Source organism: Chiloscyllium plagiosum, unplaced genomic scaffold (genome assembly GCF_037043375.1).
Source record: "Chiloscyllium plagiosum isolate Xiang-an unplaced genomic scaffold, Cpla_swu_hap1 HiC_scaffold_7, whole genome shotgun sequence".
Lineage (NCBI taxonomy): Eukaryota > Metazoa > Chordata > Chondrichthyes > Orectolobiformes > Hemiscylliidae > Chiloscyllium > Chiloscyllium plagiosum.
Window position 1 is genome coordinate 119,475,541 of NW_028270145.1, and position 26,822 is coordinate 119,502,362.

The 26,822-nt window shown below is 52.0% G+C and overlaps 1 protein-coding gene across 1 annotated transcript in view; it reads right to left on the reverse strand.

Annotated features, from left to right (window-relative positions):
• The window catches only part of LOC122552055 (insulin-like growth factor-binding protein 2), a 186,176-nt gene extending 165,291 nt beyond the window's left edge, over window positions 1-20,885 (reverse strand). The window contains exon 1 of the mRNA XM_087989425.1: window positions 20,483-20,885. Coding sequence (XP_087845551.1) covers window positions 20,483-20,855 — 373 coding nt within the window. The 5' untranslated portion in view covers window positions 20,856-20,885. The remainder of the gene's footprint in view (window positions 1-20,482) is intronic.
• Between the last annotated feature and the right edge of the window lie 5,937 nt (window positions 20,886-26,822).

Consider the following 26,822-nt stretch of genomic DNA (forward strand, 5'->3'; position numbering starts at 1 on the left):
CCCCTGTACACGCAGTGACCCCCGTACACGCAGTGACCCCCGTACACGCAGTGACCCCTGTACACGCAGTGACCCCGGTACACGCAGTGACCCCCACACAAGCAGTGACCCCGGTACAAGCAGTGACCCCGGTACACGCAGTGACCCCCGTGCACGCAGTGACCCCCACACATGCAGTGACCCCGGTACACACAGTGACCCCGTACACACAGTGACCCCGGTACACACAGTGACCCCGTACACGCAGTGACCCCTGTACACGCAGTGACCCCGGTACACGCAGTGACCCCGGTACACGCAGTGACCCCCGTACACGCAGTGACCCCCGTACACACACAGTGATCCCGGTACACGCAGTGACCCCTGTACATACAGTAACCCTCGTACACGCAGTGACCCCCGTACACACACAGTGACCCCGGTACACGCAGTGACCCCTGTACATACAGTAACCCTCGTACACGCAGTGACCCCCGTACACACACAGTGACCCCCGTACACACAGTGACCCCCGTACACACAGTGACCCCCGTACACACAGTGACCCCCGTACACGCAGTGACCCCGGTACAAGCAGTGACCCCGGTACAAGCAGTGACCCCGGTACACACAGTGACCCCCGTATACACAGTGACCCTCGTACACTCAGTGACCCCCGTACCCACACAGTGACCCCGGTACAAGCTGTGACCCCCGTGCATGCAGTGACCCCCGTACACGCAGTGACCCCTGTACACGCAGTGACCCCCGTACACGCAGTGACCCCCGTACACGCAGTGACCCCTGTACACGCAGTGACCCCCGTACATGCAGTGACCCCTGTACACGCAGTGACCCCCGTACACGCAGTGACCCCCACACAAGCAGTGACCCCGGTACACACAGTGACCCCTGTACACACAGTGACCCCCGTACACGCAGTGACCCCGGTACACACAGTGACCCCCGTACACACAGTGACCCCTGTACACACAGTGACCCCCGTACACGCAGTGACCCCTGTACACGCAGTGACCCCTGTACACGCAGTGACCCCGGTACACACAGTGACCCCCGTACACGCAGTGACCCCGGTACACACAGTGACCCCCGTACACGCAGTGACCCCCGTACACACAGTGACCCCCGTACACGCAGTGACCCCTGTACACGCAGTGACCCCTGTACACGCAGTGACCCCCGTACATGCAGTGACCCCTGTACACGCAGTGACCCCCGTACATGCAGTGACCCCCACACAAGCAGTGACCCCGGTACACGCAGTGACCCCTGTACACGCAGTGACCCCCGTACACGCAGTGACCCCCGTACACGCAGTGACCCCTGTACACGCAGTGACCCCCGTACACGCAGTGACTCCGGTACAAGCAGTGACCCCGGTACACACAGTGACCCCGGTACAAGCAGTGACCCCAGTACCCACAGTGACCCCCGTACACGCAGTGACCCCTGTACACGCAGTGACCCCCGTACACGCAGTGACCCCCGTACACGTAGTGACCCCGGTACACGCAGTGACCCCTGTACATACAGTAACCCTCGTACACGCAGTGACCCCCGTACACACAGTGACCCCCGTACACACAGTGACCCCCGTACACACAGTGACTCCCGTACACACAGTGACCCCCGTACACACAGTGACCCCCGTACACACAGTGACAGCCGTACACACAGTGACCCCCGTACACACAGTGACCCCCGTACACACAGTGACAGCCGTACACACAGTGACAGCCGTACACACAGTGATCCCTGTACCCAGCAGTGACCCCCGTACACACAGTGACCCCGATACACACAGTGACCCCGGTACACACAGTGACCCCCGTACACGCAGTGACCCCCGTACACGCAGTGACCCCGGTACAAGCAGTGACCCCGGTACAAGCAGTGACCCCGGTACACGCAGTGACCCCTGTACACGCAGTGACCCCTGTACACACAGTGACCCCCGTACACGCAGTGACCCCCGTACACGCAGTGACCCCGGTACACGCAGTGACCCCTGTACACACAGTGACCCCCGTATACACACAGTGACCCCCGTACACTCAGTGACCCTCGTACACTCAGTGACCCCCGTACCCACACAGTGACCCCCGTATACACAGTGACCCTCGTACACGCAGTGGCCCCTACACACAGTGACCCCCGTACACACAGTGAACTCCGTACACACAGTGAACCCTGTACACACAGTGATCCCCGTACACACAGTGACCCTCGTACACACAGTGACCCCCATACCCACACAGTGACCCCTGTACCCAAGGTGACCACCGTACACAGTAACCCTCGTACACGCAGTGACCCCCGTACACGCAGTGACCCCCGTACACGCAGGGACCCCCCGTACACGCAGGGACCCCCCGTACAAGCAGTGACCCCCGTACACGCAGTGACCCCCGTACACGCAGTGACCCCCCCGTACACGCAGTGACCCCCCATACACGCAGTGACCCCCGTACACGCAGTGACCCCCGTACAAGCAGTGACCCCCCACACAAGCAGTGACCCCCCACACAAGCAGTGACCCCCCACACAAGCAGTGACCCCCCGTACACGCAGTAAGCCCCGTACACACAGCGACCCCCGTACACGCAGGGACCCCCCTTACACGTAGAGACCCCCCGTACATGCAGGGACCCCCGTACACGCAGTGACCCCCATACACGCAGTGACCCCCATACACGCAGGGACCCCCCATACTCGCAGGGACCCCCCATACATGCAGGGACCCCCTGTACACTCAGTGGCCTCCGTACACGCAGGGACCACCTGCATACGCAGTGACCCCCGTACACGCAGGGACCCCCCGTACACGCAGTGACCCCTGTTCACGCAGTGGCCCCCGTTCACGCAGTGGCCCCCGTTCACGCAGTGGCCCCGGTACACACAGTGGACCCTGTACACACAGTGACCCCGGTACATACAGTGACCCCGGTACATACAGTGACCCCGGTACATACAGTGACCCCGGTACATACAGTGACCCCTGTACACACAGTGGACCCTGTACACACAGTGGACACTGTACACACAGTGGCCCCTGTACACACAGTGACCCCCGTACACACAGTGACCCCGGTACACACAGTGACCCCGGTACATACAGTGGACCCTGTACACACAGTGACCCCAGTACACACAGTGACCCCAGTACACACAGTGACCCCCGTACACACAGTGGCCCCTGTACACACAGTGACCCCGGTACATACAGTGGACCCTGTACACACAGTGACCCCTGTACACACAGTGGCCCCTGTACACACAGTGACCCCGGTACACACAGTGACCCCGGTACACACAGTGGACCCTGTACACACAGTGACCCCGGTACATACAGTGGACCCTGTACACACAGTGGCCCCTGTACACACAGTAACCCCCGTACACACAGTGACCCCGGTACACAGTGACCCCGGTACACACAGTGACCCCGGTACACACAGTGACCCCGGTACACGCAGTGGCCCCCGTACACGCAGTGGCCCCCGTTCACGCAGTGGCCCCCGTTCACGCAGTGGACCCTGTACACACAGTGGACCCTGTACACACAGTGGACCCTGTACACACAGTGACCCCGGTACACACAGTGGCCCCTGTACACACAGTGGACCCGGTACATACAGTGGACCCCGTGCACACAGTGGCCCCAGTACACGCAGTGGCCCCAGTACACGCAGTGGCCCCTGTACACGCAGTGGCCCCTGTACTCACAGTGGCCCCTGTACTCACAGTGGCCCCTGTACTCACAGTGGCCCCTGTACTCACAGTGGCCCCTGTACACACAGTGACCCCGGTACACACAGTGTGTTGCTGGAAGTCTGGTCCTGTCACAGGGGAGTACTCTCTGCTCAAATGCAGCTCACACAGAGTGCAGCATAGAGCACACAGGAATAATTACTCAAGCAACTGGAGAGACTATCTCACAACGGGACTTGTCGTGGCAGGACATCCAACAAACACTATCCTCCAAGATCAGGAACTGGCCCTTCGGCCCTTCTAGCCTGAGCCGATCCAAATGTACTGTCTAAACCTGTCGATCAATTCCTAAGCATCTGTATCCCTCTGCTCCCCACCTACTCATGCATCTGTCCAGACGCATCTTAAATGAATCTCCCGTGCCTGGGCTGTAAATTTTGTTTGTTTGTTTGTAATACATTTATTGGGATTACACATTTCCACTTCTGACTGGGGGAGGGTGAGCAGCCAGAAGTCTAACAGTAAAGCCATATCCTCTTGTTCCTCACATAGGTGTAAAATGCCTGAGGGTTTTTCCACAATCCTACTCATTAAAGCTTTCTCATGTCCCCTTCTAGCTCTCCTAAGTCCTTTCTTCAGTTCCTTCCTGACTACCTTGTAACCCTCTACAGTCCTGTCTGATCATTGCCTCCTCAACCTTAAGTAAGCTTCCTCCTTCCAGTTGACTAGATATCCCACATCCCTTGTCATCCAAGGTTCCTTCACCCTACCATCCCTTCCTTGTCTCAGTGGGACAAACCTATTCAGCACTATCAGCAAGTGCTCCCTAAACAACCTCCACATTTCTGTCATGCATTTCTCTGAGAACATCTGTTCCTAATTTAGGCGCCCCAGTTCCTGCCTAATAGCATTGTAATTCCCCCTCCCCCAGTTAAACACTTTCCCATACTGTCTGCTCCTATCCCACGCCATGAGTATAGTAAAGGTCAGGAGTTATGATCACTATCACCGAAATGCTCTCCCACCGAGAAATCTGACACCTGGCCTGGTTCATTGCCAAGCACCAAATCCAATATGGCCTCCCCTCTAGTTCACCTATCTACATATTGACTCAGGAACCCTTCCATGACACAACCAACAAAAACTGCTCTGTCCAAACTATCTGAACTAAGTCGGTTCCAATCAATATGAGTGAAGTTAAAATCACCCATGACAACAACCCTGTTACTCCTGCGCATTTCCAAAATCTCCCTCCCAATCTACTCCTCCGTGTCTCTGTTGCTATTGAGGGGCCTGAAGAAAACTCCCAATAAAGTGACTGCTCCTTTCCTGTTTCTGCCTTCCACCCAGACTGACTCTGTCGACAAACCCTCCTCAGTGACCTCCCTTTCTGCAGCTGTGATACTATCCCTGATTAGCAATGCCACTCCCCCACCTCTTTTACCTCCCCCTCCCTATTCCTTTTGAAACATCTAAACATTTTTGAATGTAGGTTTGCTCGCTGAGCTGGAAGGTTCATTTCCAAGCGTCTTGTTACCTTGCTAGGTAACATCTTCAGTGGGCCTCAGGCGAAGCAATGCTGAAAATTCCTGCTTTCTATTTATATGTTTGGGTTTCTTTGGGTCGGTGATGTCATTTCCTGTGGCCAAGGCTGGTCAAGGAGCTACAACAAAGACTAAAACACTTAGTAGAATTCTCACACCACTCCACCCAAGAATTCCTGAAGACCATCAAAGGCACATAGATAGATGAGGATGAAATAATGGTCTCCTTTGATGTGACAGCCCTGTTTACATCAATAAACATTAACCTGGCCAAGGAAACACTGACTACATGACTAGAAGACCCAAAGACGCATACACCAAACACCACCAACTTCATCAGCAAGGACAGTATCGTGAAGCTAGCGGACTTATGCCTTACCACCCACTTCATCTTCAACAACAAAACCTACAGACAAACCAATGGAACACCCATGGGATCTCCGATATCAGGGTTCTCAGCAGAGGCAGTAATGCAGAGACTCAAAGTAGTAAGGGTATGGAATGCTTTGCCTGCAACAGTAGTAATTCGCCAAGTTTAAGTGCATTTAAGTCGTCATTGGACAGGCATATGGACGTACATGGAATAGTGTAGGTGGGATGGGCTTCAGATTAGTATGACAGGGCGGCGCAACATCGAGGGCCGAAGGGCCTGTACTGCGCTGTAATGTTCTATGTTCTATGTTCAAACAGCTCTGCCAACCATCCAACCCAAACTCTGGGTCCGCTACATGGATGACACCTTTATCATCACTAAACGAAAAAAGTTAGAGGAAACCTTCAATCCCATCAATGATATCCTGACTGGGATAAAATTCACTAAAGAGGAGGAAAACAACAACTAACTGCCATTCCTAGATGTCACAGTGGAGCGAACAGCCAATGGGGAACTTCAAACCAGCCTCTATAGGAACACACACATACAGACCAAATACTGAACTACAGAACCAATCATCCCAACACCCACAAACAGAGCTGCATCAGAACATTATTTCAACGAGCCACCACACACTGCAGCACAGAGGGACTACGCAGAGCAGAGGAAAATCACCTATACTGTGTATTCAAAAAGAATGGGTACCCAATGAACACGGTCCGCCGATTTCTCAGCAACAAACCCAAACAAGCAGACAAAACACGTCCAGAAACCCTCGTCACTCTCCCCTACATCAAAGACATCTCGGAAATGTCTGCTAGACTACTCAGACCTCTTGGCATCATGGTGGCCCACAAACCCACCAACACACTAAAACAGCAGCTAATGAACTTGAAAGAACCTATACAGACAATGAGCAAAACTAATGTCATTTACAAAATACTGTACAAGAACTGTAACAAACACTACATTGGACAAACAGGCAGAAAACTAGCCACCAGTATACATGAACATCAACTAGCCACAAAAAGACATGACCCTCTCTCACTAATATCTTCACAAACAGATGAGGAAGGACATCACTTCAACTGGGACAACACATCCATCCTAGGACAAGCCAAACAGAGACATGCACGAAAATTCCCTGAAGCATGGCATTCCAACCAGAACCCTATCAACAAACACATCGAGTTAGACCCCATCTACCACCCCCTGAGAAAAAGAACAGAAAATGACATCACCACAGGAAATGACATCACCAACCCAAAGAAACCCAAACATATAAATAGAAAGCAGGAATCAGCAGCAGTGCTTTGTCTGGAGGCCCACTGAAGATGTTACCTAGTAGTGTGACGAAACGTCTGGAAATGAACCTTCCAGCTCAGCGAGCTAACCTACATCCAGAACCTCATTCCCCACCTTCTGGCTGAAGAGATTTCTCCTCATCTCAGTTCTAAAGAGTTGTCTCTTCACTCGAAGGCTGTGCCCTTTGGTCCCAGTCTCTCATACTGCTGGAAACATCTTCTCCACGTCCTCTCTATCCAGGCCTCTCAGTATTCTGTACATTTCAATTAGGTCCCCCATTCTAAACTCCAGCGAGTACAGACCCAGAATCCTCAAATCACTCCACATGTGACAAACCCTTCATCCCCAGGATCATTCTTGTACACCTCCTGTGGACCCCCTCCATTGCCAGCGCATCCATCCTTAGATACGTGGCCCAAAACTGCTCTCAATATTCCAAATGAGCTCTGACCAAAGGCTTATAGGGTCTCAGCAATACCTTTCTGATCTTGTACTCTAGCCCTGTTGAACAGGGGTTGAGTGCAGTAGTTTGTTTCCAGGCAAAGTGACCTCCAGAAAATGAGAGGCCTTTAAAAGTGAGATAGCTAGAGTTCAAGGTCTGTATATTCCTGTCAGGATAAAGGGCAAGGTTGGCAGGAATAGGGAACCCTGGACGACAAAGAGATATTGTGGCTTTGACCAGAAAAAAGGAGGAGGCGTGGTTCAGATACAGTCAGCTGGGATCAAGGGAATCCCTGGAGTTTACTGAGGAAGGAAATCAGGAGGTGAAAAGGGTGCACAAGACAGCCTTGGCTGTGAAGATCAGGGTGAATCCAAAGAGGTTCTTTAAGTACATTAAAGGGAAAAGAATAACTAGAGAATAGGACCCCTCAAGGACCAAAGTGGACATGTCTGTGTAAAACCGCAGGAGATGGGTGAGGTCCTCAATGAATATTTCTCCTCTGTGTTTACCATGGAGAAAGACATGAAGACATGGGAACTTGGGTAACTTAGTGGTGATGTCTTGTGGACAGTCCATATCACAGAGGAGGAGGTTTTTGATGTATTAGAATGCATGAAGGTGGATACATCTCTTGGTCCTGACCAGATACATCCAAGAACCCTGCAAGAGGCTGGAGAAGAAACTGCAGGGCCCCTGGCTGATATTTTTACATCAACCTTAGCCACGGGTGAGGTCTCAAAAGACTGGAGGGTAGTGAATGTTGTGCCCTTATTCAAGTAAGTCTGCAAAGAAAATCCTGGGAATGATAGCCCAGTCAGCCTAACATCTGTGGTGGGTAAGTTACTTGAGAAGGTTGTAAGGGATAAGACATACATGCATTTGGAAAGACAGGGCTTGATTATGAATAGTCAGTATGGCTTTGTGAGTGGGAGACCATGTCTCATAAGTTTGTTAGAGTTCTTTTATGAAGTGACCAGGAAGGTTGATAAGGGCAGGGTGGTAGATGTAGTCTATATGGACTTCAATAAGGCCTTTGATAAGGTTCCACATGGGGGAGCTGGCAAATTGGATACACAATTGGCTTGATAGTAGGAAGCAGAGGGTACTAGTGGAAGGTTCCTTGTTGGACTGGAGGCCTATGACTAGTGGAGTGTCTCGGGTCGGTGCTGGGCCCATTACTGTTTCTTATCTATATCAATGCTTTGGATGAGAATGTACAAGACATGATTAGTAAGCTTGCTGATGACACTAAAGTAGGCGATCTCATGGACAGTGAGGAAGGTCATAAGAAATTGCAGCAGGACCTTGATCAGCTGGGGAAGTGGGCCGAGAAATGGCAAATGGAGTTTAATATAGATAAGGGTGAGGTCTTGTACTTTGGAAAATCAAATCAAGGCAGGAGTTTCATGGTGAATGGTAGGGCCTTAAGGAGTGTAGTGGACCAGAGGGACCTTGGAGTTCAGGTGCACGGTTCTCTGAAAGTGGAGTCCCAGGTAGACCGGGCAGTGAAGAAGGCTTTTGGCACACTGGCCTTCATCAGTCAGGGCAGTGAGTGTAGAAGTTGGGAAGTTATGTTGCAGTTGTACAGAACGTTGGTGCACTCAGAGTATTGTGATCAGTTTTGGTCACCTTGCTACAGGAAGGATGTTATTAAACTGGAAAGAGTGTGGAAGAAATTTAGAAGGATGTTACCAGGACTCAAGGGTCTGAGTTATAGGGAGAGGTGGGACAAGCTGGGACCATTTTCTGTAGAGAGTAGGAGACTGAGGGGGGAATGTTATAGAGGTGTATAAGACCATGAGAGGCATGGAGACCATGAGAGGCATGGATAGGGTGAATGCACTCAGTCTTTTCCCCAGGGTTGGGGAATCGCGGACGAGAGGGCATCAGTTTAAGGTTAGAGAGGAAAGAATAAAAGGGAACCTGAGGGGTAATGCTTTTACACAGAGGGTGGTGCGCATATGGAATGAGCTGCCAGGGGAAGTGGTTGAGGCGGGTACATTAACAACATTTAAAAGGCATTTGGACAAATACATGGATAGGAAAGGATTAGAAGGATATGGGCCAAGTGCAGGGAAATGGGGTTAGAGTGGATGGGCATTTTGGTCGGAATGGGCCAGTTTGGGGCAAAGGGCCTGTCTCCCTGCTGTAAGGGGCCTGTGACTCTGTGAGAGGGTGGTTTGTGTGTGAAATAAACCTCCTGAGGCAGTGGTGGGTGTGAGTAGAGTTACAATGTGTACAAGTCATTTGGATAAGGACATGAATAGGAAGGGTTTGGAGGGATATGGGCCAGGAGCAGGCAGGTGGGACTAGATTAGTTTGGGATTATGTTCGGCATGGACTGGTTGGACAGAAAGGTTCATTTCTGTGCTATATGACTCCCTGCCTCTAAGACGGTTGTAGGCTGCAGGAAGAAGTAGATGAGTTAGGCAGATGGGTAGACCATTGGCAGATGGTATTTGATCCTGAAAAGTGTGAGGTGATGCACTTTCAGAGAAGATCCAAGATGATGGGATATTTAATGAGTGGAAGGACACAGGGCAGCTTAGAGGAAGAGGGAGCATGCTGTAATTATTCACAGATCCCTGAAATCAGCAGAGCTCAGGAATACGATAGCTGAGAAGGCATACGGGACAGTTGCTTTCATCAGTCCTGGCACAGAGTATGAGAGCAACGAGGTAATGGTGGAATTGTACAGAGCTTTGGCCAGACCACAATTGGAGTACAGTGTGCAGTTCTAACTGCCTCACTACTACAGGAAGGATGGGACAGCACTGGAGGGGGGACCAACAAGATTCACCAGGATGTTGCCTGGAGTGAAGAAATTAAATCAGATTGGATTGTTTTCTTTTGAGCAGAGAAGAGGGATATGAACAGGGTAAACAGAGAGCAGCTGTTCCCCTTGGTCTAAGGGTCAATCGCAAGAGGGCATAGTTTTAGGGTATGGGGCAGGAGATTCAGAGCGGATTTGGGAAAAACTGTTTCACTCAGTGGGTGGTGGGAATATGAAACACACTGCCTGGGAAGGTAGTAGAGGCTGGAAACCTTGCAATCACTTGAAATATCATAACTTGCAAGGATTTGGGACAGGTGTAGGAAATCAGGATTAGTGTGCCTTCAGTGATAGTTATGTTGAAGAAGACTCGATGGGCAAAGGGGCCTTTTCTGCACTGTCTGAGTCTGTGACAATGCCCTCAGGTCCTTTGCCCTGATCACCAACACAAATCATGAACAGTTGTGGTCCCAACACTGACCCCTGTGAAACTCCACTAGACACCAGCTGCCATCCTGAAAAAGACCCCTTTATCCCCACTCTCTGCCTTCTGCCAGTCAGCCAATCCTCTATCCAGGCCAGTACCTTGTCACTAACACCATGGGCTCTTATCTTATTTAACAGCCCCCTGTGCAGCATCCTGTCAAAGATCTTCCGGAAATCCAAATAGACCACATCCTCTGGCTCTCCTTTGCCTAACTTGAGTGTTAACTCCTCAACAAATCCTAACAGATGTGTCAGGTATGACCTCCCGGTGACGAAGCCATGCTGGCTCTGCCCTATCCTCCCCTGTGCTTCCAAGTACTCCACAATCTCATCCTCAATAACGGGCTGGAAAATCTGACCAATGACCAAGGTCAGGCTAACCAGCCTATAGGTTCCTGTCTTCTACCTTCCTCCCTTCTGAAACTGGAGGATTACATTAAACATTTTTAGATTAGATTACATTACAGTGTGGAAACAGGCCCTTCGGCCCAACAAGTCCACACCGACCCGCCGAAGCGCAACCCACCCATACCCCTACATTTACCCCTTACCCAACACTACGGGCAATTTAGCATGGCCAATTCACCTGACCTGCACATCTTTGGACTGTGGGAGGAAACCGGAGCACCCGGAGGAAACCCACGCAGACACGGGGAGAACGTGCAAACTTCACACAGTCAGTCGCCTGAGGCGGGAATTGAACCCGGGTCTCTGGCGCTGTGAGGCAGCAGTGCTAACCACTGTGCCACCATGCCACCCACTCCTCTGGGACCCTCCCTGAATCCAGTGACACCTGAAAGATCACCACCAATGCTGCTACCATCTCCTCAGCTCTCTCCGTCAGTATCATGGGGTGGAGGTTATTCCCCACCACCTTCTCCTCAGTGATGGCCACTACACACACCTCTGCCCCCAACTCTCTTGAAGTTCTGGAATGCTGCTGGTGCCTTCCACTGTGAAAACAGATGCAAAATACCTATTCAGATCCTTCATCAGGTGGTTGTGGAGAATAAGATTGTAAGACACAGAATTTATAGCAAATGTTTCCAGTGTGATGTAACTGAAATGATATATTGGAAAGTTCCCTTGAGATTGTAAATTTAAAAAAGGTTTTGAGATTTACATATGAAAGAGCTGAAACCAATATGGTCATTCTAAAAGATGAGAGACTTAAACAATCCGGGTCTTTTCCAATATATCATTTCAGTTACATCACACTGTAAACTTTTGCTAAAAATTCTGTGTCTTACAATCTTGTTCTCCACTACAACCTGAAGGAGCAGTGCTCCGAAAGCTAGTGCTTCCAAATAAACCTGTTGGACTATAACCTGGTGTTGTGCAATTTTTAATTTTGTCCACCCCAGTGTCTCATTTTAAAACACTATTTTAGTAAAACTCTGCTGGTTTTTAAATGCTTCCCAACCCTCTGGATTCCCACTAATCTGTGGCTAAAGTACTTACTGACTCCTCACTTCCAGCTCATGCTCCTCCAACAATCTGGATTCAGTTAGAAAGTCCAGCCTGAAACTGAAAACTCAGTTACCCCACCACACATGGCCCACTGTCCCCATCACACACCGCCCACTGTCCCCATCACACACCGCCCACTGTCCCCACCACACACCGCCCACTGTCCCCATCACACACCCCCTACTGTCCCCATCACACACCGCCCACTGACCCCACCACACACCGCCCACTGTCCCCATCACACACCGCCCACTGACCCCATCACACACCGCCCACTGACCCCATCACACACCGCCCACTGTCCCCATCACACACCCCCCACTGTCCCCATCACACACCGCCCACTGACCCCATCACACACCGCCCACTGTCCCCACCACACACCGCCCACTGACCCCATCACACACCACGCACTGTCCCCATCACACACCCCCACTGTCCCCATTACACCGCCCACTGTCCCCATCACACACCGCCCACTGTCCCCATCACACACCGCCCACTGTCCCCATCACACACTGCCCACTGTCCCCATCACACACCCCCTACTGTCCCCCTTACACCGCCCACTGTCCCCATCACACACCGCCCACTGTACCCATCACACACCGCCCACAGTCCCCATCACACACCGCCCACTGTCCCCATCACACACCGCCCACAGTCCCCATCACACACCGCCCACTGTCCCCATCACACACCGCCCACTGTCCCCATCACACATCACCCACTGTCCCCATCACACACCCCCACTGTCCCCATCACACACCGTCCACTGTCCCCATCACACACCGTCCACTGTCCCCATTACACACTGCCCACAGTCCCCATCACACACCGCCCACTGTCCCCATCACACACCGCCCACTGTCCCCACCACACACCGCCCACTGACCCCATCACACACCGCCCACTGTCCCCATCACACACCCCCACTGTCCCCATCACACACCGCCCACTGTCCCCATCACACACCACGCACTGTCCCCATCACACACCGCCCACTGTCCCCATCACACACCCCCACTGTCCCCATCACACACCGCCCACTGTCCCCATCACACACCACGCACTGTCCCCATCACACACCGCCCACTGTCCCCATCACACACCGCCCACAGTCCCCATCACACACCGCCCACTGTCCCCATCACACACCGCCCACTGACCCCATCACACACCGCCCACAGTCCCCATCACACACCGCCCACTGTCCCCATCACACACCGCCCACTGTCCCCACCACACACCGCCCACTGTCCCCATCACACACCGCCCACTGTCCCCATCACACACCCCCCACTGTCCCCATCACACACCGCCCACTGTCCCCACCACACACCGCCCACTGTCCCCACCACACACCGCCCACTGTCCCCACCACACTGTCCACTCAAGGCAGGAGCAAAAACATGATAAGTGTTAACTGTGCACCCAGACACTTCAGTTGTACACAGAGCTTAGAGTCATAGAGATGTACAGCATGGAAACAGGCCCTTCGGTCCAACCCGTCCATGCCGACCAGATATCCCAACCCAATCTAGTCCCACCTGCCAGCTCCCGGCCCATATCCCTCCAAACCCTTCCTATTCATATACCCATCCAAATGCCTCTTAAATGTTGTAATTGTACCAGCCTCCACCACTTCCTCTGGCAACTCATTCCAAACACGTACCACCCTCTGTGTGAAAAAGTTGCCCCTTAGGTCTATTTTTTATCTTTCCCCTCTCACCCTAAACCTATGCCCTCTAGTTCTGGACTCCCCGACCTCAGGGAAAAGACTTTGTCTATTTATCCTATCCATGCCCCTCATAATTTTGTAAACCTCTATAAGGTCACCCCTCAGCCTCCGACGCTCCAGGGAAAACAGTCCCGGCCTGTTCAGCCTCTCCCCATAGCTCAAATCCTCCAACCCTGGTAACATCCTTGTAAATCTTTTCTCAACCCGTTCAAGTTTTACAACATATTTCCGATAGGAAGGAGACCAGAATTGCACACAATATTCCAACAGTGGCCTAACCAATGTCCTGTACAGCCGCAACATGACCCCCCAACACCTGTACTCAATACTCTGACCAATAAAGGAAAGCATACCAAACGCCTTCTTCACTATCCTATCTACCTGCGACTCCACTTTCAAGGAGCTATGAACCTGCACTCCAAGGTGTCTTTGTTCAGCAACACTCCCCAGGACCTCACCACTTACTCTGTATCTAACCCCGTGCTGGCCCTGTTATGGAAGGGTTTGATGGGGATAGTGTCGAGGGAGCTTTACTCTGTATCTAACCCCGTGCTATCCCCATCTTGGAGTGTTTGGTGTTCAGGAACTGAAGCCTAATGTCACGTGTTGCCTGTACGTACAGGTAACAGAGCCTGTTTTTGAGTTTTCTGTCTATGTACAGCTCCTTTGATCATAGGCATGGTGAAATAAACAGGTGGTTAATGATTGAAGCACTTTTAGGAGACTCCATTAATCATTTGTAGGCCATTCCTGAGATTATTTGTATTTTTGTAGTACTTAGGGTTTTTATTTTCACAGCTCTGTCTGTCTTTCTCTCTCTCTCTTAGACTCTTCCAAGAACAATATTCACTTCGCCCTTCTCCCTCTCTGCATTCCACCCTCCAACACTCAGTGCTCTCTGTCAACTGTCACCAGCCACACACTATATGGAGTTACTGGGTCAGTGATTTAACCCTGTCCAGCCACAGAGGAAGCGAGGAGGCAGTGTGGGAGAGAGGCTAGAGAATTTGAAGAGAAGGGAGCAGTTCAGAGGTCAGGGGCTAAGAGAGGGCTGTTAGGAGGCATCGCAGAGTCGTTTGGAGGTCAGTGAGTGAGTGGGAGCTGAGAGACAACAAGGTGACAGTGGTGACACTACACAGGGGCAGTGAGCACTCAAGGATCCGCGGTGGGGGTGGGGAGGATCCCGACGATAAATGGGATCTTCCCCTGCCACAGTTTGTGAGCCCGGAAGAGGAGAGCGGGTGAACAGTTTAAATGGCATTAAGCTTCTGCAGAAAGGAGCTTTGTCTCTGCTGAACGTGGGAGAGTTTGCCAGTGTCTTTCTTCCCCTGCCCATTGCCCTGCGCTCCATCACGGAGTTGGGGAGGGGTGGGGGGGTGGGGGGGGGGGCGGGGGGCAGAGGAGGGAGAATGTCGGAATGCAGAAATCCCAGTGTGAACAGACGGTGGGAGGGAGAGCTGGGAGTGGGGGGGTGGGAGATTGGTCATTCTGCAAGCCAGTGTTATTTCTGTTCACAGTCTTGGCACAGCCTGTAACAAAGACCATGACCCCAGTCCCGCTCACAGATCACATTCGCTGTGTAACTACCAAATCCCCCACCCCCACCCCCTCCCCCTCCCTCTCCACTTGACTGAACATAGGAACAAAGCACATCATTGAGACACAGGCATGGCATGCAATCTCTATTCCTCGATCTCGCTCCCTCATCCTCTCTATCCCTCTTCCAGTCTCTCTCACTCTCTCCCACTTCCTCCTCCGTGCTCCCCTACCCCTTACACACAAGCAGTTAGTTTTAATTCCACCTCCTGAGATGTTTTTCTGGCATTAGTTTTAAAGAGAAATCACATGAAAACCTGAGCCACCTGTGGAGAACCACGCCCACCTCTCTCCCGACACTGGCTCACTTTAAGCTGCCAGCATTACAAACACAATCTCATCTTTCTAGAAGGAAAAGATCAGGCAAATTCAGAACTCAGACTGAGAGACACATGCAACTCTGTGATGCCACAGTGAGTTAAGTTTCTAGAAAATTGGAGGAGTAGTGGACAGCGAGGAAGGTTACCTCAGATTACAATGGGATCTGGACCAGATGGGCCAATGGGCTGAGGAGTGGCAGATGGAGTTTAATTCAGATAAATGTGAGATGCTGCATCTTGGAATGGCAAAACATAAGAATCCTACTCATTGACTACAGTTCAGCCTTCAACACTATTATCCCCTCGAGACTGATTACTAAACTTGGAGATCCCGGACTAAGCCCCACTCTCTGCAACTGGGTCCTCAGTTTCCTGACCCACAGGCCACAATCAGTGAAGATTGGGGACAATATTTCATCCTCACTAACACCCAACACTGGAGCCCCCCCAGGGGTGCATACTCAGCCCCCTACTGTACTCACTGTATACCCATGGCTGCGTCACCAAATACCAGATTAATGCCATTTACAAGTTCGCTGATGACATCACCATAGTCGGTCGAATCTCAGGTGGTGATGAAACAGACTACAGACGGGAGGTGGAAGACCTGGAAAAATGGTGCACTGAGAACAACCGAGCTCTCAATGCCGGCAAAACCAAGGAACTCATTATTGACCTTCGGCAGGATGTTACTCCTGCCCCCCCCCCACCCCACCCCGGTACACATTAACAGCACAGAGGGGGAACGAGTGGAGAGGGTCTAGCTCCTGGGAGTGGTCATCCACAACAAGCTTTCTTGGACTCTCCATGTGGATGCACTGGTTACAAAGGCCCAACAACGGCTCTTCTTCCTCAGGCAGCTGAGGAAATTTGGCATGACGGCGAATACCCTTACCAACTTTTATAGGTGCCCCATCGAGAGCATTCTGTCTGGATGTGTCACTACCTGGTATGGTAACTGTCCCATTCAAGATCGGAGACGGTTACAAAGAGTGGTGAACTCAGCCTAGACAATCACAAAGGCCAACCTCCCATCTATAGAATCCATCTCCCAGGCCCCGCTGTCAAGGAGAGGCCACCAGCATTCTCAAAGATCCATCCCACCCTGGCAATGTTTTTCTACAACCTCTACCATCAGGGAGAAGGTACAGAAGCCTGAACACACGCACCAGCCGGTTTCACAACAGTTTCTACCCCACTGTTGTTAGAATACTGAATGGCCTCACAAACTCTTAACATTCACCTGTACCTGTGTTTTGTTTTTGCCGCTGTTTCCCTATTATTTACTATCTATGCGACTTAACTCTGTGATCTGCCTGGATTGCTCACAAAACAAAGCTTTTCACTGTGCCTCGGTACACATGACAATAAATTCAATTCAAATCAGGGCAGATTTACACATTTAATGGTAAGGTCCTAGGGAGTGTTGCTGAACAAAGAGACCTTGAAGTGTAGGTTCATAGCTCCGTGAATGTGGAGTTGCAGGTAGATAGGATAGTGAGGAAGGTGTTTAGTATCCTTATTGGTCAGTGAGTATAGGAATTGGGAGGTCATGCTGCAGCTATACAGGACATTGTACAGGACAATACTGCATTCAATTATGGTCTCCCGTCCTTGGGCAGCACGGTGGCTCAGTGGTTAGCACTGCTGCTTCACAGCGCTAGGGTCCCAGGTTTGATACCAGTCTTGGGTGACTGTGTTGAGTTTGCACATTCTCCCCAAATTTGTGTGGGTTTCCTCCCACCAACCAAAAATGTGCAGGCTTGGTGAATTGGCCATTGCTAAATTACCCATAGGGTAGGTTATTAGTTAGGGGTAAATATAGGGTAGCAGAATGTGTCTGGGTGGGTTACTCTTCGGAGGGTCAGTGTGGACTTGTTGGGCCGAAGGGCCTGTTCCAACACTGTAGGGATTCTAATTCTAAATTCTATCGGAAAGATGTTGTAAAACATGAAAGGGTTCAGAAAAGATTTACAAGGAATTTGCCAGGGCTGGAGGGTTTGAGCTACAGGGAGAGGCTGGGGCTGTTTTTCTTGGAGCACTGGAGGCTGAGGGGCAATCTTATAGAGGTTTATAAAATCCTGAGACCGTATGACCATGAGACATAGGAGCAGAAATTAGGCCATTCAGCCCATCGGGTCTGCCCTGCCATTCAATCCTGGCTGATAAGTTTCTCACCCCCATTCTCCCGCTTTCTCCCCCTAACCCTTGATCCCCTTGACAATCAGGAACCTATCTCGCTCTGTCTTAAACAGACTCAATGACCCGGCCTCCACAGCCTTCTGTGGTAATGAATTCCACAGATTCCCCTCTCTCTGACTGAATACGCTTCTCCTTAACTCCGTTCTGAAAGGCCTTTCCTTTACTCTAAGGCTGTGTCCTCGGGTCCTAGTCTCTCCTTCCATTGGAAACACCTTCCCAACATCCACTCTGTCCAAGCCGTTCAGTATTGTGTAAGTTTCAATTAGATCTCCCTTCATCTTTCTAAACCCCGTCAAGTATAAACCCAGAGTTCACAAACGTTCCTCATCTGTTAAGCCTTTCATTCCTGGGACCATTCCCGTGACCCTCCTCTGACCCTGCTCCAGGGCCAGTACATCCTTCCTGGGATATGGGGCCCCAAACTGCGACATTACTCCAAATGTGGTCTGACCAGAGCCTTCTAGAGTCTCAGAAGTACATCCCTGCTTTTATATTCTCGTCCTCTCGAGATGAATGACAACCTTGTATTTCCCTTCCTAACTACCGACTCAACCTGCAAGTTAATCCTGGAGACAATCCTGGACTCAGACTCCCAACTCCCTTTGCACTTCAGATTTCTGAATTTTCTCCCCATTTAGAAAATAGTCTGTGCCTCTGTGTCTGTGCCTCGATTCTTCCCACCAAGGACACAGAGAGAGTGAATAGCCCCAGGGGAAATAGCCTGCCCCTAGCCCTATCGCAGGTCACTTCCCCAGAGTCAGGCAGTCCAAAACTAGCGGGCACTGATTTTGGGTGAGAGGGGATCTAAGGGGCAACATTTTCACACAGGAGGTGGTATGTGTATGGAATGAGCTGCCAGAGGAAGTGGTGGAGGCTGGTACAATGACAAGTTTTAGAAGGTACCTGGATGGGGACGTGAATAGGAAGGGTTTGGAGGGTCTTGGGGCCAAGTGCTGGCAAATAGGACTCAACCAGTTCAGGAAATCTGCTCAGCCTGGCCGAGTGGGATGGAAGGATCTGTACATCTCTGTGACTCCAACTCCCCGTGTCTGCGTGAGTTTCCTCTGGGTGCTCCGGTTTCCTCCCACAGTCCAAGTATGAGTAGGTTAGGTGGACTGGCCGTGGGGAACGCAGGGTTACGGGGATGGAGGGGTTTGCTCTTTAGACGGGTGGTGTGGATTCGATGGGCCGAACGGGCTGCTTCCACACTGTAGGGATTTCATGATTTTACGACTGAAAGTTCGAAAGATTTGCACTTCACAGTTTAAGCACATATGGAAGCAGCTGGTACAACTAAAGCAATAAAGTTAGCAACCTCAGGTCATCGTTGGAGCAGGGAACAGAAATTACTTCCCCAAAGGTTGTAAGGAATGTTCAGACAAGGAGTCTATTTTTTCTCAGAACAGTGAAAGGAACAATGGATGAGAGCATGCATTGAATCTGGATTCAAACAGTCGGAGCAAAGTTTAATCTCAACATTAACTCATTCACTGCTGAATTATCTCACTCACAGCAAAGTGTTAACGTTTGAGATGGGGAGAGGGAGCTGTCTGCCTAGGTCAGAATTAGCTGCTAATGAGAGAGTCACCCTGACCGCAGCCATGATAGTATGACCCCTCACCCTGACTGCAGCCAGTGTGACCATTCAGCCCTCACTGTGAACATAGCCCTCACCGTTTATGTGAATTCCCAACAGCTATTTCCTGAGCATCACTCCGGGCTCCTTTAGTGCTTGGAAGGAGCTATACAAATGCACGCAGTTGTTCGAAGGGGCCAGGTTCCCCCTGAACCTGAGATGTCCCGCAGCACCCAGCACCACCCCAGGACCCTCCGCCAGCGGAATGCAGCGCACTCCCGCAGCCTCGGGCCGAAACTCCGTAAAAAGTTTTACTGAACTTTCCCAAGTTGTTCTCTGGGAGCGCGAACAGGAGCGGGGAGGCTGCGGCTGGGGACAGAGGGGGGAGGGTCCCGGGGAGAGAGGGGGGAGGGTCCCGGGGAGAGAGGGGGGAGGGTCCCGGGGAGAGAGGGGGGAGGGTCCCGGGGAGAGAGGGGGGAGGGTCCCGGGGAGAGAGGGGGGAGGGTCCCGGGGAGAGAGGGGGGAGGGTCCCGGGGAGAGAGGGGGGAGGGTCCCGCGGAGAGGGGGGAGAGGGTCCCGGGGAGATGGGGGAGAGGGTCCCGGGGAGAGGGGGGAGAGGGTCCCGCGGAGAGGGGGGAGAGGGTCCCGGGGAGATGGGGGAGAGGGTCCCGGGGAGAGGGTCCCGCGGAGAGGGGGGAGAGGGTCCCGGGGAGAGGGGGGAGAGGGTCCCGGGGAGAGGGGAGGGGGTCCAGCGGAGAGGGGAGTGGGGGAGGGTCCAGCGGAGAGGGGGGAGGGTCCCGCGGAGAGGGGAGTGGGGGGAGGGTCCCGCGGAGAGGGGAGAGAGGGTCCCGGGGAGAGGGGAGGGGGTCCCGCGGCGAGGGGAGTGGGGGAGGGTCCCGCGGAGAGGGGGGAGAGGGGGGAGAGGGGGGAGGGTCCCGCTTACCGGAGGGGCTGTCCCGGGAGCGGTTGTATTCCAGGTCCCTGCGCCTCCCGCACAGCCCCTGCCCCTGCACCAGGTCCTGCAGCGGGTACTCGGTGTCGGTGCGGGGGTAACAGCGGAGTCCAGCCCCACAGCGGGGGGTGTAGACCCCGCAGGGTTCCCCCAGAGCCCGGGCACAGCTCCAGCAGCAGCCGCAGCCTGGTTCCCGCACGGTCTCCCTGCAGCCTGCTGGTGTGGGACATCCCGACAACTGCTCGAGCCCGCATGGGGGACATCGGAATGCAACTTCATCCGCCAACAACAACCCCAGGCTCCAGGACACCAGCAGGGGCAGGGCGGCCCCTCCACCGCACAGCAAGATCCCACACAGACCCATTCCCCGCACAGCCAGCAGCAAACTGAGCGGGGCACCGCTGGGTCCTAGTGCCCACCCCCTGATCCAGGGGCACCGCTGGGTCCTAGTGCCCACCCTCTGATCCAGGGGCACCGCTGGGTCCTAGTGCCCCCCCCACCCCGATCCAGGGGCACCGCTGGGTCCTAGTGCCCACTCCCTGATCCAGGGGCACCGCTGGGTCCTAGTGCCCACCCCCTGATCCAGGGGCACCGCTGGGTCCTAGTGCCCACCCCCTGATCCAGGGGCACCGCTGGGTCCTAGTGCCCCCCCGATCCCGATCCAGGGGCACCGCTGGGTCCTAGTGCCCACCCCCTGATCCAGGGGCACCGCTGGGTCCTCGTGCCCACCCCGATCCAGGGGCACCGCTGGGTCCTAGTGCCCACCCCCTGATCCAGGGGCACCGCTGGGTCCTAGTGCCCCCCCGATCCCGATCCAGGGGCACCGCTGGGTCCTAGTGCCCACCCCCTGATCCAGGGGCACCGCTGGGTCCTAGTGCCCCCCCGATCCCGATCCAGGGGCACCGCTGGGTCCTAGTGCCCACCCCCTGATCCAGGGGCACCGCTGGGTCCTAGTGCCCACCTCCTGATCCAGGGGCACTGCTGGGTCCTAGTGCCCACCCCCTGATCCAGGGGCACCGCTGGGTCCTACTGCCCACGCCTGGCTACAGCTGCACTGTTAGGTCCTATTGCCCTCCCCCACCACATCGATCCATGAATGCTACTGGCTCCCCGTGTCCAATGTCCCACTGCAGCACAGCTCTCACCATGCTCTGGAGCCACTGCTGGGTCCTAGCATTACATTGCTGCTAGACAAAAGTGAGGACTGCAGATGCTGGAACCCAGAGTTTAGATGAGTGTGGTGCTGTTAAAGCACAGCAGGTCAGGCAGCATCCGAGGAGCAGGAAGCACTGCTGCTACTGAGCTTCGGTGGTGGAGGGAGTGGGTGTTTGTGGATGTGGTGCCAATCAAGTGGCTGCTTTGTCCTGGATGGTGTTGAGCTCCTTGAGTGTTGTTGGAGCTGCCCCCATCCAGGGCAAGTGGGGAGTATCCCCTCACCCTCCTGACTTGTGCCTTGTAGATGGTGGACAGGCTTTGGGGAGTCAGGAGGTGAGTTCCTCTCCGCAGGATTCCCAGCCTCTGACCTGCCCTTGTAGCCGCTGTGTTTATGTGGGGAGTCCAGTTCTGTTTCTGGTCAATGGTTAAGCCCCCAGGCTGTCAATAGTGGGGGATTCAGTGATGGTAATACCATTGAGTGTCAAGGGATGGTGATTAGATCAAGGAGAAAGTGAGGTCTGCAGACGCTGGAGATCAAAGCTGAAACTTTATTGCTGGAACAGCACAACAGGTCAGGCAGCATCTAGAGAACAGAAGATTCGACGTTTCGGGCACACGCCCTTCTTCAGGACTCCTGAAGAAGGGCGTGTGCCCGAAACGTCGAATCTTCTGTTCCCTAGATGCTGCCTGACCTGTTGTGCTGTTCCAGCAATAAAGTTTCATGGTGATTAGATTGTCTCTTATTGAAGATGGTCATAGCCTGGCATTTGTGTGGTGTGAATGTAACTTGACATTTTTCATCCTAAGATGTGGATCTCTGCTTTATAAGCAAATCTTCGGTCCTCCTGCCAACTGGAATGGATGTCCCTGGGCTGGTTGATCCGAGTGCCAGCTCAGTTTGCTGTCAGTGCCAGCGAAAGGTCCACTTCACTGTAAGGTAGGCGCTGGGTCCTAATGCCCCTGACAACACTTCAGGCCAGGGCTGTGTTGGGTCCTAATTCCAACCAGTTTGCCGAACAGGGCAGCAAAGACCTCATAGTAATTTCACCAGGTCCTAGTCCCTGCTGAATCACAAACAGGGCACTGCCAGCTCCTAGTGCCCACTGGTTTCAGTATCAGAGCAGAACAGGGTACAGCTTCTATTACCAATAACAAAGGGGGGCATAATGTTAAAGGCAGGAGGATTACAGGGGGTTTGAGGAAGCCCTTTTATACCAAGAGGGCTGTGGGGGTCTGGAATGCAATGCCTGGGAGGGGAGTAGAGGCAGGAAACCTCAAATCTTTTCTAAAGTACTTGGATGAACACTTGAAGTGTCATCACATTCAGGACTGTGGAGCTAGTGTGGGAAAGTGGGACTAGTGTGGTACAGAGTGGATGGGCTGAAAGGCCTCTTCTCTACTCTATGATACTATGCCAGCAGTCTGATTAGTTCCTGGTCAGCTGAACAGTTGGAGTGTGTTAACAATACAGAGGGAGACAGCTTGAGACTGGGAGAGACAGATTCTCTCTTACACACAAACACACACACACTCTGTCTCTCTCATGTCACTCTATGTCTCTCTCTCTCTCACACACACTCTCTCTCTGTCATTCTGTCTCACTCACACTCTCTGACACACACTCTCTCTCTGTCTCTCTCTCTCTCTCTCCCTGCCTCTCTTTCTCTCCCTCTCTCTCTCTCTCTCTGCAATCTGAGTATTGAAACCTGAAGAGAGCTGATTCCTTTCTCCCACCAGTTGCTGCCAGCTGTTGCCTTTGCCCAATGGGAGACTGGGAGACTTTTCCATTTGTGTATCAATCAGCCTGGCACTCCTCTGAAAAACCATGAAAAGGAGATTGAAGAACAGAAGGCCTTGCGAAGAAAAAGGAGCTCCTCACAAAATTGGATTGCCTATTGCTCCTGAACTGTGTGTTTCTGCAAATGTTGTCCATCCACCCAGAGCTCCATTGTTTGTTACTCTGCACCTGTACACGTCTTTGTGGTGAGCAGTAGTTCTTGTTAAGGACTGAAAGCAGGTTAATGTTTCTGTTCACCAGATTCCATCAAACGGATCAATTCAGGTTTGTAACCTTTGATTAAATTATTAATGACAGGATCAAGTGTAAAATTTCTATGCTAAACATTACTAAAAAGAGACACAAAGTTAAGCCTTTTATCTTGGGCACGTTTGGACCCAAATATGATGGAGATATAGCAGGAGCTGTTGCCTGTTAATCCTAGTGAGCCGCTAAAGCTGTGGGCAAGCAGGTATTGATCGGATTGATCAGGGCGTTGCCATGGCGAATGCAGCAGGGATTGGCAATCTCGAGAACCCTTCCTCAGTGAAGAGGAAGCTGAACACATTCACTCCTTTTGCCAGCACAGACCACAGCCCTGTGTGTGAGTGGCTGCAGCCTGTCATACACTCAAATTAAACACATTGTCAGCCCTCTACAGTAATCTTCATTTGATTCTCCACGTAGCCTGGATTATTTAGTAAATGTCCATAATCACATCTAGCACTGGACATTCACCTCAGAGATTTGCAAGTATGGACAGTTGAGCCAGGATTTATAAACATCTAGAAACGAATAAGTTGATTAGGGAGAGTCAACACGGTTTTGTGAAGGGTAGGTCGTGCCTCACTAAATTTATTGAGTTCTTTGAGGTGGTGACCAAACAGCTGGATGAAGGTAAAACAGTTGATTTGGTGTATATGGATTTCCGTAAGGCGTTTGATAAGGTTCCCCACGATAGACTATTGCACAAAATACAGAGGTATGGGATTGAGGATGATTTAGCGGTTTGGATCAGAGATTGACGAGCTGAAAGATGACAGAGGGTGGTGGTTGATGGGAAATGTTCATCCTGGAGTTCAGTTACCAGTGATGTACCGTAAGGGTCGGTGTTGGGTCCACTGCTTTTCGTCATTTTTATAAATGACCTGAATGAGGGCATAGAAGGATGGATTATAAATTTGCAGGTGACATTAAAGTCAGTGGAGTTGTGGACAGTGCTGAAGGATGTTGTAGGTTACAGAGGGACATAGAAAAGCTACAGAGCTGGGCTGAGAGGTGGCTAATGGAGTTTAATGCTGAAAAGTGTGAGGTGATTCACTTTGGAAGGAGTAACAGGAATGCAGAGTACTGGGCTAATTGTAAGATTCTTGGTAGTGTAGATGAGCAGAGAGATCTCGGTGTCCATGTACACAGATCCCTGAAAGTTGCCACCCAGATTGATAGGGTTGTTAAGAAGGCATACGATGTTTTATTGGTAGAGGGATTGAGTTTCGGAGTCATGAGGTCATGCTACAGCTGTACAAAACTCTGGTGCGGCCGCACTTGGAGTATTGTGTACAGTTCTGGTCACTGCATTATAGGAAGGATGTGGAAGCTTTGGAAAGGGTGCAGAGGAGATTTACTAAGATGTTGCCTGGTATGGAGGGAACGTCTTATGGGGAAAGGCTGAGGGACTTGAGGCTGTTTTTGTTAGAGAGAAGAAGGTTGAGAGGTGACTTAATAGAGACATATAAGATAATCAGAGGGTTAGATAGGGTGGACAGTGAGAGCCTTTTTCCTTGGATGGTGATGGCTAGCACAAGGGGACATAGCTTTAAACTGAGGGGGTGATGGATAAAGGACAGATGTCAGAGGTAGTTTCTTTATTCAGAGAGTAGTAGGGGCGTGGAACACACTGCCTGTAACAGTAGTAGACTCACCAACTTTAAGGGCATTTAAATGGTCATTGGATAGACATATGGATCATAACAGAATAGTGTAGGTTAGATGGGCTTCAGCTTAGTTCCACAGGTTGGCACAACATCGAGGGCCAAAGGGCCTGTACTGCGCTGGAATGTTCTATGTTCTAGTTGAGCAATGTTTGCAATATGCCCATTGCAGACTGTGAAAGGAACATGTTGTTTGATACATTCTGCTGACTTTGGGCTATCAGTACACAAACCCAACAGAACATTCAGCTGAAGCCCATGTAATATATTCAACCATGTGTGGAATCAAGCAGACCTGGTTAAACTGGGATCAATGGGTATCAGGGGGCAAACTCTCTGCTGGTTAGAGTCATACCTGACACAGAGGAAGATGGTTGTGGTTGTTGGAGGGTCAGACATCTCAGCTCCAGGTCATCTCTGCAGGAGTCCCTCAGGGGAATGTCCTAGACCCAACCATCTTCAGCTGCTTCATCAATGACCTTCCCTCCATCAGAAGGTCAGAAGTGGGGATGGTCCCCGATGATTACACAATGTTCAGCACCATTCACCACTCCTCAGGTACTGGAGCAGTCCATGTTCAAATGGAACAAGATCTGGACAATCTCCAGGCTTGAGCTGACAAGGGGCAAGAAACATTGGTGTCACAAAATGCCAGGCTATGGTCCTTGACATTTAATGGTGTTTTCATTGCTGAGTCCCCCATAAATAACATCCTGTGGGTCACCATTGACCAGAAACTCACTTGGACTTGCCACATAAACACAGTGGCTACAGGAGCAGGTCAGAGGCTGGGAATACTCCGGGGAGTAACTCACCTCCTGACTCCCCAAAGCCTGCCCACCATCTCCAAGGCACAAGTCCAGAGTGTGATGGAATACTCCCCACTTGCCCTGGATGGGGGCAGCTCCAACAACACTCAAGGAGCTTGACACCATCCAGGACAAAGCAGCCGCTTGATTGGCACCACACCCACAAACACCCACTCCCTCCCCCACCCACACTCAGTAGCAGCAGTGTGTACCATCTACAAGATGCTCTGCAGAAATTCACCAAAGACCCTCAGACAGCACCTTCCAAACCCACACCCACTTCCATCGAAAAGGACAAGGGCAGCAGGTACATGGGAACACCACCCCCTGCAAGTTCCCCTCCGAGCCCCTCACCATCCTGACTTGGAAATATATCACCGTTCCTTCAGGGTCACTGGGTCAGAATCCTGGAATTCCCTCCCTAAGGGCATTGTGGGTCTACCCACAGCACATGGACTGCAGCGGTTCAAGAAGGCAGCTCACCCCCACCTTGTCAAGGGGCAACTAGGGACGGGCAATAAATGCTGGGCCCCGACAGTGACACCCATGTCCTACAAGTGAATTTTTAAAAAATTACTCATTTGTATGAAAGGCAGAACAGTTGGTTAGATGGCACCATTCTGTTCACAGCGTCACAGCATTAACAATGTGAGGTAACA